The 17225-nt window shown below is 38.5% G+C and overlaps 1 protein-coding gene across 3 annotated transcripts in view; it reads left to right on the forward strand.

Moving 5' to 3' along the window:
- LOC113947493 overlaps positions 1-17225 on the forward strand; it is a 30491-nt gene that overhangs the window by 11830 nt on the left and 1436 nt on the right. For 2 of the 3 annotated variants that reach the window (XM_027644086.1, XM_027644088.1), the window contains 11 exons: positions 2194-2244; positions 4211-4288; positions 7142-7278; positions 7806-7925; positions 8446-8476; positions 11529-11550; positions 12099-12123; positions 12979-13017; positions 14256-14360; positions 15322-15427; positions 15817-16734. In XM_027644086.1, coding sequence (XP_027499887.1) covers positions 2194-2244; positions 4211-4288; positions 7142-7278; positions 7806-7925; positions 8446-8476; positions 11529-11550; positions 12099-12123; positions 12979-13017; positions 14256-14360; positions 15322-15427; positions 15817-16734 — 1632 coding nt within the window. The remainder of the gene's footprint in view (positions 1-2193; positions 2245-4210; positions 4289-7141; positions 7279-7805; positions 7926-8445; positions 8477-11528; positions 11551-12098; positions 12124-12978; positions 13018-14255; positions 14361-15321; positions 15428-15816; positions 16735-17225) is intronic. The other variant, XM_027644087.1, reaches the window with a different exon arrangement.

The raw sequence follows: 17225 nt of genomic DNA on the forward strand, positions 1-17225 counted from the left end.
TACTGCCAGTGCTGGATCATCCCTTGCTTGCTGAATTCTTGAACATCTCCTCAGGCAGAGGGTCAGTAACCTGTGTTTGATCAGTCCATAGTTACTCTTCTGTCTTAAAGAGGAGTTTTATCCTAACATCTGATCTTTGCCTCTGAAGCAACTATTTCTGGCTGCTACTTGTTAATACTTTTGTCACATCCACACAGGGTTGGAAATCTTTGTAACTGCTGTTGATATGTCCATGCTGTTATGTGTCCTCTTAGTCTCCACTTTACCAGACTAAACAAGTCCAGCTCCCAAAACTGTTCTCATAAATTATTTGCTCTCGGTTGTTTGCCTTGGTGGCCATTTTACTGTACCCTGCTTCTTTCTCCACTTCCCACTTGGACTGAACAAGGATGGTGCTAGCCAGCCTTGCAAGTCCCAAATAATGGAGGATAAGGTATTTTGAAGTAAGCAGCTTGTGCTGCATCTCAGTATGGGGTTTGCCTTAATGTTCCCAGGGTCCTGCTTTATTGAAGCTTTGACATCGGTTGTTGCCTGTAGGTTACTATTGTCTGTGAATTTGCTGAGAGTGTTCTGTGCACTCTGCTGCTTACTGAGCACCAAGAGGCTGCGCTGTTGATCGTTTCCCTTTGAGCCTGGCAATCCAGCTGATTTTCAGCTCATTGATCAGTCTGATATGCTTTAGGGAAAACACTGTGTTTTGGGTTTGGGGTGCTCAAGAAATATAATTTACCTTATTAGCAATATTACAAAACCATGTGGCTAGTAAGCCTGAGTTAAATGTTAGCCTGGAAACCCACTGTTGCTGAATGGGAGAGTCTTTAAGATCATAATTGCTTTGTTAAATTTTTTCCAGGAGCAGTGATATTTACTAACTGCCTTTTTTTTAATAAGGAGAAAAAAACCTCACAACCCCCCCCCAACAGCTACTTTTGGTGATAGTAGCAGCTAGAACTTGATTTTCAGCTTGACCGTGTTTGTAAACTGTAACCATGTTAAGGCAGACTGCACTGTGAACTGCTTCTGGTGCAATTCTCTGTAAATGCAGTTTCCCCTAGAAGTAAAATCAAAATAAAGCACTAAAAATCTTGTTTCACAGGCGCTTATTTGTGTCATTTAGTGTTTGGCCATGTTGTCAGTCTGCAGATGCTGGACCTGGAATCTGAATTGAGCTTCAGACACTAGCGGAACAACTCTGAATTGCTGTGCTTGCAGAGTACCTGGAGATCTTCTTTTGTTCTTGCTACCAGAAATTTTGAAGCATTTAACTGAAAAAAATGCATAATTTATTATCAGGAATCAAGGGAGATATGCTTTCCCAGACCCCTCCCTTATGTTAATGTTGCAGAGTTATTTGCAACATGTTTACAACCATGATTTGATTTGATTTGCAGCTTTGATACCTATCTCTTAAGTGCTTGTCTTGTGCAGAAAGAGGAAAAAAATTGATGTATACAACACGTTGTGTTTGCCATGAGTACAGAAAACTTCATTTCAATAGTAATTACATATGCAACTGTGTAATTTAACTCAAACTTCCACTTTTTCCAGTAAATGAGTATTAGTGTGTCGCCTTGTTTTAAACTTGAATGCTGTGACTTAGAGAAATACCGACAACATCATTAATGCCTGGTCGTTTGTCTGTGTCTATGGATTTGAGGGGGAGTGGGGCAAGGGAGGAGAAGTACCTTTATAAAATACATCTGAAAATTCATTCTTAAGCTCTGAGTGATTAAGAATATATACAGAGCCCTATGTAAAAGAAGATGCAATTTAATGATGACATTGATTGTGTCTGAGACTGTCTTTAGGCTCTAAATGTTTAGACCGGAAGTTTTATGTTGAGTACCTGTAACATAGATTGATTGTCATGCATGATACTGAATAGTTAAAATAATTAAAATAAGTAGCCAGTATGAAAAGCATTTAAAAATCAAGTAAGAATTTAATATTCTGGGCTTCTGTGAAATTCACGTTTGGTATATTGTGTTGATGGGGGAGGGGAGTGGAATGAGAGACTTTTTCTGAGAGCGGTGAAGTTACAGAAGAAAACTGCATCAAGATGGAATACTGAGCCTATATTAAACCTTAAAATGAAGATAACTGTTCTATTCTGTAACATGTTTGGATGACCCACTAGGTACTTAATAAAAGCAAATGAGAAGTAGTTGTCTGACTGTCAAATTGTTATCCTAGGTCCTGCAGCTCCAGTCCAAACTCCGATGAAGTATGAAGCACAGAGACCAGGTAGCTGAATATAAATGAGCTAATGTCCTTTTCAGATGCAACTTTGAAATCAATTGTTTTGTTTTAATGATGACTAAAGCAGGTGAATGATTGTGGTCTAGGAAGAAGCAGTGCAAGCTGCCAAACGTTTGAACTATTGCTTTTCCTTTGTGCACTGATTAATTTTCTTTCCTAAGAAAGGGTCTTAGGAGAATATGAAGTTACTAGTATTGTCAGAAAGACTTTTGAACTTGAGACATACTTTCTGCCTTCACGATTATCTGATATCTTACTGCATTTAGCTAATTTTTATTGGTTGTTGAAGTTTTCAACAAAAAAATTTGCATCACGCTTTCTGTACACAAATGATACAGTGGAAGTTTGACAAACCAGAAACATATAAACCAAGAACAGTATGAGTTGTTTGCTATTAAGATGATACTAAGACAGGAATATTTAGTTGTATGATAAGAAATAAAAACAAAATGACCTTGAAGAGACCTTTAACCTTTTTCTGTGTGGATCTTTCTTTATTAAGTCCAGAAGACCACATGCCTTTCTCTGTCAGCTTGGCAATAGCCAGCTCACATTGAGCTGCTGCACAGGCACACAAATGCATGAGAACTGCATAATGCATTTAAGTTTGTAAGAATCTTGTTTATGGAGATGAATTATGTAGCACCAACTTGTTGCATGTCAACTCTGTCGCACTATGTTACTGCTGCATGTCACCTCAGGCAAAAAAGCCCCAAAACAACATAGAAAGATTTTAACAAGACTGAAATTTTGGTAGGAATGGGCCACACTGTTGCTGTGGCAGGAGGCATTCCCATGGAGGTTTTTTCTAATTGCAAGAGGTTTTCCATCTAAATTAATGCTGGAACTTTGTGAAATTTTTCTTTGTTTGCAGCCTGGGAGTTTGACTTGATGGCAGCACAGGCATATTCCTAATGGAATGAATATTTAGGAATAAATATGGAATTCCCTATCCCTGTGAGGTTTTGGGGTTTTTGTGTTTTTTAGACTGTAACCTGGCATCCTAGTGGGAAAGAATACAGTACCAGTTCAGTGCTTGTGGTATTTCTATGTGCTTGCTCTGATTTGAAGAAACAAGCAGTCTTTATGACTCTTGTGTAATTCATTGGTCAGTTTTATCTAATTAGGAAGATGAGTTCTATTTCTGCACATTTTTTTCTCAGAATAGGAATAGGTATTTTAACACTTCATCATGTTCCTTTATAATGTCCAACATTTGAATACCCTTACTGCCTCTCTGAGATTTTTCTAGCAGATACATTTAGCTGAACTCTGCTGGTGCTCTGAGTTGACCAGGAAGTGTGAAAACCAAGCTATTAAAACTCAGTCAGGAGCAAGATACAGCCCTGATCGAAACACTGCTAGTTCAGACTTAGGAATATACTACCAGTGTTTTTGCTGCTTTTGGGCTGCCCAGAGCACAAGAGGCATTTGTTATTTTAGTGAAGATTGTGTTCTTTGTTAGACTTAAAGCAATATGATTCTTGGACTTCAGACTCCAACCAAGCAGTCCCAGAATGCTGTGTGTATATTACGATTTTAAGGAGAGGAGGGGGCTGGTGGCTTGGCTTGCCTTTTATTTTTTTTTAAATTTTTGTTCTTTTTCTTTTTTTTTTTACTTTTTTTTCATGAGAACTGACACAGTCTGGTACATGCTATGAATGCGAACTTGTATCTTTCCTCAGTAAATTGGATGGTGTTAGAAGTTCTGTTTTGCTTATTTTGTTCTTTTCTTGAAGACATTAAATCCTTGTGTGTAAAATTGTTATGGAAGACAGGGTGTTGGAGTCTTTCTGTTGGGGGACTGAGGCCTTACTGTTTCCGTATGTATTTCAGAGTGCAAATTTTGTCCCCATTAAAGTCTCCATTAGAAACTCCTTTAAGATCATGGACGTTATGTGCAAACTGTATAATGTGTAATGTCTCTTTATGTGTGTATTTTTTACTTTAGTGAAGAGAGGACTTACAAAGTACATAACCTGCCTGAAGGATTTTATGAATGATCCCAAAAGAGAAGAACCTCTAGTTGGTAAGTTTTTTGTTTCATAAATTGTGTGCCTTTGAATTTGTGACCAAACGGCTTTTTGAAATAAAAGGTGGCATTTTAGATACTATTTCATTTTCTGGAAATATATTCAATAACTTATAGGATAATATCTATCTCATACCTTTTAAATGTTAGCTCGTTGCACTGCATATTATGAAGGCCACCTCTTTTATACACCTTAAGTTTTAATACAACTTGTTCCTGAAGGAGCCATCTAAGTATACAACCTTTTCTCAGATCACAGAATTTTTGAGGTTGGAAGGGGCTTCTGCTGGTCTTAACCCTCTGGTCAAGTCCCAGAGGAGTTTGCCTGGGACCATGTCTAGATGGCTTTTGAATATCTCCAAGGTGAAAAACTCTACAGTCCCTCAGGGAAACCTGTGCCAGTGCTTGGTCATCCTCGCAGTCAAGGCGTGTTTCCTGATGTTCAGACGTGTTTCAGTTGTGCCATTGCCTCTTGTCCTGTCACTGGGCACCACTAAAAGGAGTTTGGCTCCCACTTCTTTGCACCTTCCCTTCAAATATTTATACACACTGACAAGTCTTCCCTCTGAGCCTTCTCTTCTTCAGACTGAGCAGTTCCAGGTCTTTCAACTGTTTCTCATAGGAGAGATGCTCTATTACCTTCATCATTTTCATGGTCCTTCACATGTCCATGTCTCTTCTACTGAGAAGTCCAGAACTTGACATAGCACTCCAGAATTGGCATTACTGGTGCTGAGCAGAGCCTGCTGTCAACACTGCTCCTTTTCCATCTCAGGGATACCATCAACATTTCTTGGCTCATCTTCAACTTAGTGTCCACCAGACCTTTTCCTGCCAATCTGCTGTCCAGCAAGCCAGCCCCCAACTGACGTGTACTGGTGCCTGGGCCTGTTCCTCCCTGGATGCAGGACTTGGCACTAGCCCCTGTTGACCAGCCTAAGCTTCCTGTCAGTCCAGCTGCAGCCACCCAGGGTCTCTCTGGATGGCAGCACAACCCTCTGGTGTATCAACCACCTCCCCCAGTTATATGTCATCAGCAGCCTTGCTGAGGGTATGCGAGGGTAACAAGACTAGACCCAGTATTGACCCCAGGGTGCACCACTACCTACTGGCCTCCAGCTGGACCTAGTGCCACTAGTGACACGTCATCAGTCATGGTTCTTTATGGCTTTCTATTTGGTCGGATATACCAATGTTCCTGTTCAGTAAGATATTTTTTCTGTCTGTCTCAAACTAATGAGATTAATTTTAAGGCTTTCTTTTTTTCTAAGTGCTAGATTAGGCAACCCTTCTCAGTGGCCTTAGTGTTCCAAGTATGTACTGGTAGCCTAGAGAAATATGTTCCCTCTTGAAGACCTAAGCAGCGAATTTCCTAATATTAGCTGAAAATTTCCCTGTATAGTGCATTGTCTTTTTGTTACTCCACATAAAGTGTTAATATTAAAAATCATAGTAATTTATTACTAGAAGCATTTTTAATAGAAAACTCTTTGGTTACAAGAACGCCTTCAGTTCATTTGGTGATAGTTTATTTGCAGAACTAAGATTTAGAAGTATAATACTGTAGCAGATCAGAGATGGGGTTGAATTTCTTCATAGCAGCCTGTATGTTTTGGATTTGTGACTGAAGCAGTTTTGATGACATGCCAGTGTATTTTTTTCTGTTGCTGAGCAGTGCACTGTGTCAAGACTCATTACTCTGTGTCCCCATCCCTCACCACTTGGGTAGACTGGGGGTGGGCAGTAGTCTGGGAGGTGTCACAACCAGGACACTTGGCCCACACTTGAACAGAGGATATTCTGTGCTGCATGTTCTGTCAGTAATCTCAATTGAGACAAAGAAAGAAAAAGGGGGGAAGGAGAGGGCAGGGTGGAACAAGGTTTAACTTCAAAGGTGGCTATTCAGAGACTGTGACTGGGTATTGGTCTGCCGGTCGGGAAGTGAGCAATGGGGTTTTGCATGTGTTTTTCTTCTTTTTTTTTCACCCCTCTTTTCTTCACTTATTAATTTGTCTTTAATCTCAACCCCTGGTTTTCTTGCTTTTGTTCTTCCTGTTTTCTCCCCACCCTGCTGAAGGGTGTGTATGTGAGTGAGCAAGCAGCTATGTGGCTCTTGGCTGCTCACTGGGGTCAAGCCATCACAAATACAGAGCATTGGAAATTATGACATAAGGGAACAGCTGCTGTTTTAAGCTGCTTTTAAATTTGTTATGTTTAAGCTGTTCAGAGTAAAACTTTTCATGCTAGGTAATAAGCCTGAAACTTGGAGATTTATGAATACTTCTAAGGGATAGTCTCAGTAATTTATAGGAAAATGAAGAAAACTCCCATTTTCATTCTTGTAAAATGTGGAAGTGTTTAGATTAAAAAAACTCTACACTTTTAAGACTTTAAAAAAAGATTTTAGATTTTTAAATTTTGAAGGACTCAATTTTTTAAAGTGATTAATGTCTTTCCTACATCTGCATTGTGCTACTCAGACACTGTCCAAATTATGCTCGACTAAGTAGTTTAAATGCAGTTTTTAAATCTAGACATTTGTGTGGCATTTCTATTCTCATTCTCTTTTTTAGTTTCTTGAAAAAAATATCCCAAGCAGGAAGAAAGGTGCATGAAATATTTTCTTTTGGTAGGCTTGCAAATCTGCCACAGATGGTGTATTTCCTTTCTCAGTAAGACATTGGAAAGAGATAAATTTAACTAATTTGATCCTGAGGGAGTATTGAAATTCTGAAAATGGAATAATATTATATGTTCATTTTGGCTTTTAATGAGCAACACTGAAGAGAATACATTTGTTTATAGTAGTATATAGTAAAATATAGATACTTATAACTCCTGCTTTTACAGGTTTAGAACATGTGGTTGAAATCAGATTTGAAGGAAGAAAAGAGCCGCGTTATGAGTGCAAGCTGTGTGAGCTTAATACAGAGATGGCTCCCATGATAGAACATCTTAGTGGATATAAACACAGGAGAGCATACATTGTGAGTTATTTTTGATGCATTTTGATAAAAATTTCTTTATGGTACTCCTCCCCCTTTTTTTCTCTACAAATGTGATAAATTGCTAATACTTGTACAGTTGACTCTTCATGGGTCAGATCAACATGAAAAGCTATAATGGTGTGAGCTGTTGAGGCAGTTCAATCCAGAGATGCCTGTCTGTATCAGCTCAAAAGTCTGTTCCTAAGTGTTTGGATTGTTTTCAGGATCAGGTCCCTAGAACGTTGTGGTTCTTTCTTATTCCTCAGCATGTCCTTAACATTGTTAGATTTAGTATAGAGGATGTTTCCTTTTGGTAGCAAGCTTTGCATGGTATCCATTGTTTGTTTTGAAGCCTACTTAAGCAACTCTAAAATTTAATTAGTTGTGTTACAGAGAAAAAACTAACTCATAATGCTCAAATCAATGTTTACCAGCCTTTTGGAAACTTGTCCAAAAGGTGACGTGTCAGTTTTTTAATGTTGTGATGAATTTTGATATTGACCTTTACAAGCTGTTTTTTTCAACAGTCTAAAGAATTTCCAGACAAAATGAAAAGAAGGACAACAGATGTAAAAGAATGCAAAGTCTCATTTCTCAAACGGATAGCAGGAGAACTAGAGAAGACCGAAGGGTTAAAAATGTATGAGGTAATTGGAAGTAAATGTAAAGTATTTGTTAATATGTCTTTTATCAATGTGTTTATGTTTGATGTAGTAAATTTTAAAAGTACTGCAGACAAAGCTTGTTAAATTTCTTTGTGTTTCTAGGAAGTGTAGTATTCAGTTGAACTAAGGCTTTACTTAAAGTTGCCCTAAAAAGTCTGGGGAAAAGAACAGCAATATTGAAATTCATCTGAAAGCAAAAGTTGTTTATTTTGAAGGTTTTAGATTTTTTAAATTTAAAATGTCCAGTCTGAATTCCATGGTTCAGAAATTTCACTGCTTGACTTCAATAATTTTTAATTTTTGCAACTTGGATTTTCTCAAATGTAAGCAAATTGTCTCTCAAGTTTCATTCATATTTACGGGATTCTGTATCTGTGAAATTATGGTCTACACTATGCTGGCATAAATAAAAGTACTTGTTCCCTTCCTAAAGGCAGTTGCAGTAGATACTTGTTTAGAATTTTAATCAGAAAGTCTAATATGAAACTTTTTCTGTTTCTAGATTGAAGGCTACATAAGACCAAGTACCTCACGTAAGTCTATGAATTTCTAGAATATAATAGAATTGATGTAAGTGATATCTGGACTAGTTTGACTTAGTAGTTGAACTCAAGGGTTTCACTGATTTAAAACATTCAACTTGTAATAGCACTAAATGTTTTCAGAGATTTTCTGGGTTTTGTGAATTTGAAATGAGGAAAGAAGGAAATTGCCAGACTTACAATGTTCCTTAGCCAACCTGAAGAAATACTTCCTTGCTACCTTTTGACCCTAGTACTAATACTAGAGAAGGAAGGCAGGTTTGATTGAAATGGGTGAAGGTTGCATAGATCAACAGAATTTTTCAGTGTGAATCAATTTCGGATTGATCATTAGTGGCTTCTGTGGATTGTACTTTTTAATGTTGGTCTGAGATGTTGGTCTAAACAAGGTGGCAGAGAATCATTTTGAGCTCTGTTTGTGTCTCTTGTGAAGAAGAGGGAATGTGACACAGTAATCTAGCTCAGTAATTTTTGGTTCAGGGTAAATTGACATCAGTCAAGTCAGTGGACTTCTGTAGAAGTAGAAGACATGCTCAAATATCAATCTGGAACATCAAAAAGGGTGATCCCACGCAGACCTACAGGATATGAAGAACTAGAGAAATGGACTAGAGTGAAGTTAGCTGCAAAAGCATTGTGTCCTTCAGTAGTAAGGTCTGCTCTAGTTAGGTGGTAAGGTCAACATCAAATGAATTCCGAAATAAAAACACTCTGGTTATTTAGAAAAAAGTCATGCTTACTGGTTTAGCAGCTGTATGTCTTTAGACTAGATTATATTGGCAAATTTCAAAACTCCTTTCTGACAGGAAGAGTGAGTTTGAGGATATAATTAAGACAGGCCTTTTGGTGACATGTACTAGTTTGCAAGTGACAAAATGGACATTAACACCAAATTTTGGCTGCTGCACAGATCATATGCAAAACTAAGATAAGATTATATATTCTTATATATATATGTAGACACATATGTATGTATGAGAGACCTTGAAGTGATTGACTTGTTGCTTTTCTTAAAGGAAAAATTACAGCATTTCTTTATTTCCTAAAGAGGAGAGGTTATACGTATTTTGTCTTGGGCTTTGGATTAAAAATACTGACTTATGAAGGTAATTCCTGTAACCAGTAACTCAAAGTGTGAAGTTGAGCTTGGAGAGGCCTGTCTGTATCTTCAGTGGGGAAGTGATAACTGTGAGTCAATACAGGATGGGAAGTGATAGACTGGTCAGTCTTGCTAAGAAAGACTTGAGGGTTACAGTGGATGCCAAGCTGTATATGAGCCAAGAGAACGCTTTTATTTCACACAAGGCAAATCTCATATTGTGATACTACAAGTTGAGCACAGGCAGAATATTGGAGAACAATCTTTTCCCCAATTATTTGGTGCTGGTAAGACCAAACTTGGAATAATGTGTCCAGTTTTGTTCCTTCTAGTTCAAGGGGAAGCTGGAGAAATTGGAGACGATTATGGAGTTTTTCAGGGGTCAAGAGCATGTGCCTAGGGTGAGGGTTAGAGGGAGCTGTGCTTGTTCAGAACGGGAAAGAGAAGGGTAAGGAATGATAACTGCTTGTAGACTGCTACAAAGATGACAAAGCCAAAGTTGTTGGTAATTGCAGACAATGTAATGAGATGACCAGAGATGGCAGCTTGAGAGGCTGAACTTAAGAAAAACTGAGTTCAGGGAGGGTAGTACAGGTTAGCAACAGGTAGTGAACTCTTCATCCTTGCAGGTTTTCAAGCCTTGGTGATACAAAACTAGAATCTTATGTTGGCAGTAGTCCTGCTTCAGGTGGAAGGCTGGACTAGACAATGGAACTGGAAGTTACTACACACTGAAAGTGCCTGACCAAACAGGTGAAAAACCACCATTCTTGAAGACTTGTAAAACTCAGCTGGACTCAAGCCTAACCATACAGATCTGATCTTGAGGCTAGTCCTTGTCAGAGTGGGCAGAACTTCAGTCATTAGCTGGAGTAGTGTAGTACTCCTTGTCTCCACTCATCTTCTTTTCAAACAGGGCAGATTTTGGAGGCTTACTGGAAAGACAGCACAAATTGAATAATTCAAATAAAATTTATCTAATTGTCAGTGTCCTCATCTTACAGTTAATTGGTTTCTCTTCTTACCACCTCTGTGGTACTTTTACCTCTCAGACTGGACTAGGCGACCTCCAGAGGTCCCTTCCAACCTAAATGTTTTTATGATTTTGTGAGAGATCCCTACCACCCTACATTGCCATGATTCTTAATTTACTGGATATTTTCTTTGAAGTGGTGGTAGTCCTTTTCTTTCCTGGCATTTAGAAAACTTTGGGACAGTGCAACTTCATGTTGCAACTCATCAGCATGTGTTTACCATGTTAACATGAAGTGGTTAAAATGGTAACATAAGTCTTTCAGTCTCATATTGTAGGAGCAAAGATGTCACTTGTCCTGAGAATTATTACTTGTCCTGTTGCTTTTCCTGGAACACCTGTGCTGATAAATACTTAAGAAGTGATAAGTTATGTACCGTGCAGTAGCTGATTCTCTGAAGCATAGTTACTATCTCAGACTGACTTGTTTTACTGAGCTTTCCCTCCTTCCTCATGTTATACACTGATAGAGATGACATGATTAAACACTTAATCCCCATAACTTCTTGTTGGAGACTGTATGTATATGCAGCTTTCAGGTTCCCTGGTATATATACAGAAAAAAACATTGCCAAACCTTTTCACTGTTTGCGTGGAGTAGGCATGCCCACCTCAGTTCAATCCTTACAGACTTCTTGTGTGGGATTCAGCTGCCTGAACATGAACAGGTTTTGTAGGGCACCCTGCAAACCAGTTAGGTAGGGCACAAGCCTCCCATAGACTTTTCATCAAGGATGCCTGGTAATTCCTAAAATGGCAATATGTGTCTAGTTTTAGGCTGCTGAATCCTGCTCTTTCAAGAAACTGCAGCCACATCAGGGCCAGTAACTGTTCTCTGTGTGTAATGCATCTGTTGCAGTAGTATGGTGGAAACCCTTTGATGTTGCTAATAATACTTTTTCATTTTCTAGCCCCATCAAAGAAGAAAGCAAGGTGAGAATACTATCCCCACAGGGGAATCAAAAGAGATTTTTCATCTACTTTTCTATAACAAACATCATGACATGGGGAAAATATTTTATATTGTCTTTCCACTGTACTTATTCCTCTTTTGTAGATTGTTCCTTTTTGTCTGTGCGGAAATAGTAGCTATGGCTTTTGAAATATTGCACTCACAAAGAAATTGCAATTGAAATTTTAGGCTGTTTCCAGTCTATCTGGGATGCCATAGGCTGAGTAAATTGTATAAAAGGCACTTCTGTTCATATAGGAAGACAAAAAAAACCCCACCATTACTTTAGTCATCTCCTTTAGCTGATCTGTAAAGAAGTTCATGGAAGAACTACTGGATCTCTTTGAGAGTCATTCAGAATAAGGACCTTTATGGTATATTTAAAATACTGTTATTTCTTAGATATCCCGTACTGGTAAGTGATATAAATTTGGAAACTGAAATATTTTGGTTCTAGATGCTGTGAGTAAAACTAACTTTTTTAGTAGTTTTAGAATGCATTTTAATATTGTAATTTCTTTCTTTTAAGGTGGGAAGATGATTATAAGCATGAGGTATGTAGAGGTAGTAACTCTGCAAGTATCTTATGTTGTAGCAGTTTCCTTATGCTTGCTTTTAATTTTTCTGAAAAATGTTTACTCTTTGACTTGATTTACTCTTTTATTAATATTGTTGCAGAAGCAATTGACCTAATGACCAGGGTTTTGTGTTCATCGTAGCAGAGGGGAAGTGAATACTGTACATTCACCTTAGCTCTCATAAATCCTGTTCAGAGTCACTGAGAGTCTCAGATCCAGTGTCTGCAGGCCAGGTCTCTCAACCTGAGCTGCAGTCTCCCCTTCTCTGTTTTGCCCCTCTTCAGATCAAAGGTATTCTATTCTGAAGGTTTGGTTTAAATTTTAAGATATGTCTAAAGGTTTACAATCGTTTTTTCTAACTCAAAGGTGAAACTCAAAATGATCTCTCAAATATCTGCCCTAACCAGCACTGGGCACAAACACTGAGAACTGCCTCATTTTTATCGTCGTGGCAGAGGCTGGTTGTGCAGGCCAGGCCTCAGGCTGGTCAGGTACTGTGCTAAATACAGCTGAGCACTTGACTTTTTTAAACATGATTTTGGTCCTGAGTGAAGAAAGCCTGGGAAAGATATGGATATGGCTTCGATATGAAATGTGTTCTTCTTCCTGGTATTGAAAGTAATGCAGCTGTATTTGTAGTAGCTGCTACCTAACTGATAGTGAAACTCTAAGGTTACATGTTTGTGGCTGTGACCTAAAATTACTGTCTTTTCTTTGTGTTGACTTGTTGCTGGATAAAAGATCAAAATGTCTTGTTTTGTACAAGATGATGCAACAAATATTATAGTATTGAGTCTTTTAATTTTTCTCCCCTATTCTACAATTCCACAGAATGATCCTGTTCGGAAACAAAAAGCTCTAGAGTTCTTGGTATGTATGTAAAATAATTGTGATAAGAGTTGTACAGTTTCACCAATATGATGCAATGAATATTGTGAAGGAGCCTCTGATTCCCGATCAAACTCATTTGACCATAACACCAATTTCTAAATTCTCTTTTAATGGACTCTGCCCTTTGAAAACCTGGTGCAGTCGTAGCATAATGTCAACTCAAAACAACTTGGTGGATTAAATGTGTGCTCTTGACCTTCTCTGGATGACTCTTCCCTTTGCTGAGGAGTCACCCTGACAAGCAGTGTCAGTTTGCAGCACTGATGTTGCTCAAGTGCTGTTGGCTGCCTGTATTTAATGGGGTTGGTGATAATGCTGAACAAGAGGAACTGGTCTGGTGTTGCTGTCTGGGATGCTGTGGCTTGTGCTGCTGCTGCAGAACTAGACAGACAAGTGAAACTGAGGGATATGAGAGCACAGCTGCTGGTGGTGGAGCAAGTGGGGGACGTTTTATCTGTTCAGTTGCTGTTGGCAGTGGTATAGTAAGCCTTGGTTTGTCTTCTGGGTTCATGTTGTGAAAATATCTGACCATTCGTATTCACTGTTTTACTCTGTGAAAGTCATGTCCTGTACCTACAGCAACTGGAAAATTTCATTTGAGTTTGAATTGTGTTTATACATGGAAATCAGAAGTAGAATGTTTTGAGATGCATGCTTCATTTTTTTTAAGCTGTGGCTACTTGTGACTTTGGAAAGAGAGTGAAAAAGCAAGTCTAAGGGATAATCAGTAAAATACCAAAAATACTTGATAGTTAATTGACTTTTATCTACAAGAATCATGGCTATTCCTTGTGGCAGACTGCCTATATTCTTTTAACTTACTGTAATCACTATTCTTTTAACTTAATGTAATCACTATTATTTTAACTTACTGTAATCACTTATATACTTACAAATTAGCCTAAGGCATACCTTTTATTCAATTTTCTACACAGAAAACATAAATTTAGGACTTGTGTCCTTCTCCATCTGCAACAAAATGTTCGTGATTGACAGTAAGGGAGTGGCAGAGAAATCTGGGTTTATGTTTTACCTGTTATCAGACCATAATTATGTTAACAATTTTATATTTTGATATGTGTGTGTATACATTTATTTTGTGTCTTATAAATCAACTAATAGTATAATTTTTGTTATAAAAAATCAAAGTTTAACTTTGATCTCTGTGTACATGACCCTTTGGCATTTTAATGACCAATTCTAACCATGTTTTTCAGCAGGAAACTTTTCACATCACCTCAGACTCAGAAGCAACACTTGTTGTTCGCATTACACAGGAACTCACAGAGGCTTTGAAGGCCTTTTGTGAAAAGAAAGCAGCAGTAAGTAACTTAATCTTGACCGGAGTTTTTTTGCCATTGAGAGGGAAGGAGTAAACACCCTGCCAAACTGTACTGTAACAAACTGTAACAGTTCAGGCATGGTCAAAAATCCCAGTTAAATATACTTGTCATCATTCTTTTGTAGTTGGTCCCTTCCTTGATTACTTGTCTTCTAAGATTAATCAGGCTTTAAGTGCCACCTAAATGTGCTACTTTTTCCTTTCGCTGCCATGTGGGTAATTCTGTCTCCTGACCTGTAGCTCTGCTCTCAGTTGGGAGCATTAATCTATTAAGACTAAGGTAGGCAAGATGTTCTTGACTTTCTGTTGGCCCTTACAAACCTCCATAGTTTCTTGGCATAAAAGCTGAATACCTGTAGAAAAAATGGGTCTGAAGAAGGACCAGAATCTGTGAAAAAATGATTCATCACCTCTAGTAGCTACTGGTTCACAAAATTCATCATGTGTTTTTAATGGAGGATGTTTCAGACTGTATTCTCAGTAATATATTCATGGCAGCTGAGCTACAGTAACTGCCTCTGTGCAAATGCTACCACCACTACCAGTTAAATATTGTTGCTATAGCTTAATCTTTCAGCTGAGCCTTCCATTTTGCATTTCCCAGCTAAGGACAGGATGTGCATACGTACCAGTTTTAATTTTAGCCAGGTGATGATGAGAGATGAGGCAATAAAGAAATTTGAAACAGGAGGCATTGTCTTCCCCAGACACCTCATTCCATTCTCCAGATGCGTACCTGTTCCAAATAACACTTTTGAAAATTGAGGTATGATGTGGTCATTGTGAACAACAGAACAACGCATCCTTCGTGTGGATTTTGCTTTCACCTAAAATTGTACTCTACTAACTTTCTTTGAGGAGCTTACTATTTTTTTTTTTTTTTTTAGAATGTTTGAGTTTTGAGTTTAAAAACAGACATTCTGACCTTTTGCTTTACCTAGGTTAATTACACTAATAGTCTGAGGCCACTGATGTCAATATCTCAAGATGAATTTCCAGGAAGGAAAAGCATCCCAAAACACTATAAGCCATATGGAAAATACAAAGGTAATTTAGATATTTTTTCCTTGTTTAAGTATACTCTTGAGACTGCACAGATTGTGAAAGATTTACTCTGTGTCTGTGCCCTGAGTCAGTTCAGGATATCACTTTCTGAAGCCTTAATGACTTCAGCCTCGACTGTCTAAGAACATTTCTGTTTCACTGAGTAGTGTTACAGCAGTAAAGGTTATAGGAAATCCAAGCAGTAACCCTTCCTGACCTATTTAACATTAGAATTTTTGGGTGAAAAGATGCCAGACTCAGGTAAGACATAAAGGCAGGAAATGGGAAAAGAACAGAAGGACACTTCATAGAATCACTTTATAAAATCTAGTGTTTGCAGTTGATATTTTAATGTTTTGCTAACTTTTAGTGTCTTTTCTTTATTTATTCAGGAAGTTCTAACTGGAATCAAGGTTTTTTGTCTCAGTATGAAGAGTGCTCTGCAGAAGCTTCTTTTGCTCCTGCTCACTCATACAGTTACCAAACAGATGATGGATCATCTTCCTGTCATCTGATGTCTAATGACTTTACAATGATGTCTGCACTCAGGGACTCTCTTGCTCTTCACACTGGAAGTCCTGCCAGTGGTGTCAGTGAATGGCTGGGACAGTTCAGCCAATCTGCATCTGGCAGTAATTCAGCTGGTGGGGCCTCTTCTTATGTGACAAGCCCAGTGAGGGAGTACTCAGCAGAATATATGTCCAGAGACGTGCAAGGAAGTAAACTCCATGATAACAGACTCTCATATGGCGGGGAAAATACAAAATGGAGGAATCAACAAGTGTGTACAAAAGCGTGGACTGTAAGTGATCAAGGATTATCCTATCCCAATTCTACAGCCTCGTATCCTTCATCTGGAAGATACTCCACAAACGATCCATTGCAAAGCTATTCCTCTTACAAGCATGATGATTCTGTGAATACTTGTACATCTTCTGCAAATTCTGCTGTTTCAGGAAGAGGTGGCTTCAGGTGGCACCAGGACACCAGGTGGAATGAGTGGAATGAGGACTCTAGGTGGAACCAGAGCTCTAGCTGGAAGCAGGAGTCTAGCTGGAACCAGGAATCTAGTTGTCAAGGATTCAGGCATCAGAAAGCAGGCTACAAGAGTGACTGGACTTCACATCAGGACTCATTTTCTGGCAGTGGTTCATACAGAGATTACCAGCAGTTCAGAAGCTCAGAGAAGATGTTTGACGAAGATGATGTTGGTCTTGCTTCCAACACTGTAAACAGACTACAAGGAAAGGATATACCTACAATGACCAGGAGGCTCAAACAGTTGGCTCCATATTATCCAGTACTTCAAAGTAAGATTGTGATTAGTTTGCACATAAAATGAGTTACATCAACATAGTTGCTTTAACATAGGCAGGAGATTGTGTGTTGTGTTTGTTGCAGTGACAGCACATGCTGTTCAGGGGAGTCGAGTTCTTTTTGCTCAGGGTCTGTATCAGCTGCAGAAAGGTGGTATTGCCTCTCTGAGGACACTGTGCCTCTTGGCAAATAGAGCAGTCAGGGGGAGGAAATTTTGATAGAATAAAAATTTTCTGAATTGAAAGGTTTGTCCTAGGTCATCTTTCTAACTAGTATTTTATATCATGAGTTTGTACTGTTAGGGCCGCAGTGTTACATTGCAATACACTTACATTGTTAGCATATTTTTAGAAATTGATACACTGCATTTCTGTTTAGACAAAGAAAGGAGAATGTCACAGCAAATGTATTCTCTGTCTTACTGTGGTGCTGTATGAGGAAGATGTAATCTATTCTAGGGAATGTATTGGCATAAAGAAAAACA

Source organism: Corapipo altera, unplaced genomic scaffold (assembly GCF_003945725.1).
Source record: "Corapipo altera isolate COAL_440 unplaced genomic scaffold, ASM394572v1 24b, whole genome shotgun sequence".
Taxonomy (NCBI): Eukaryota; Metazoa; Chordata; class Aves; order Passeriformes; family Pipridae; genus Corapipo; species Corapipo altera.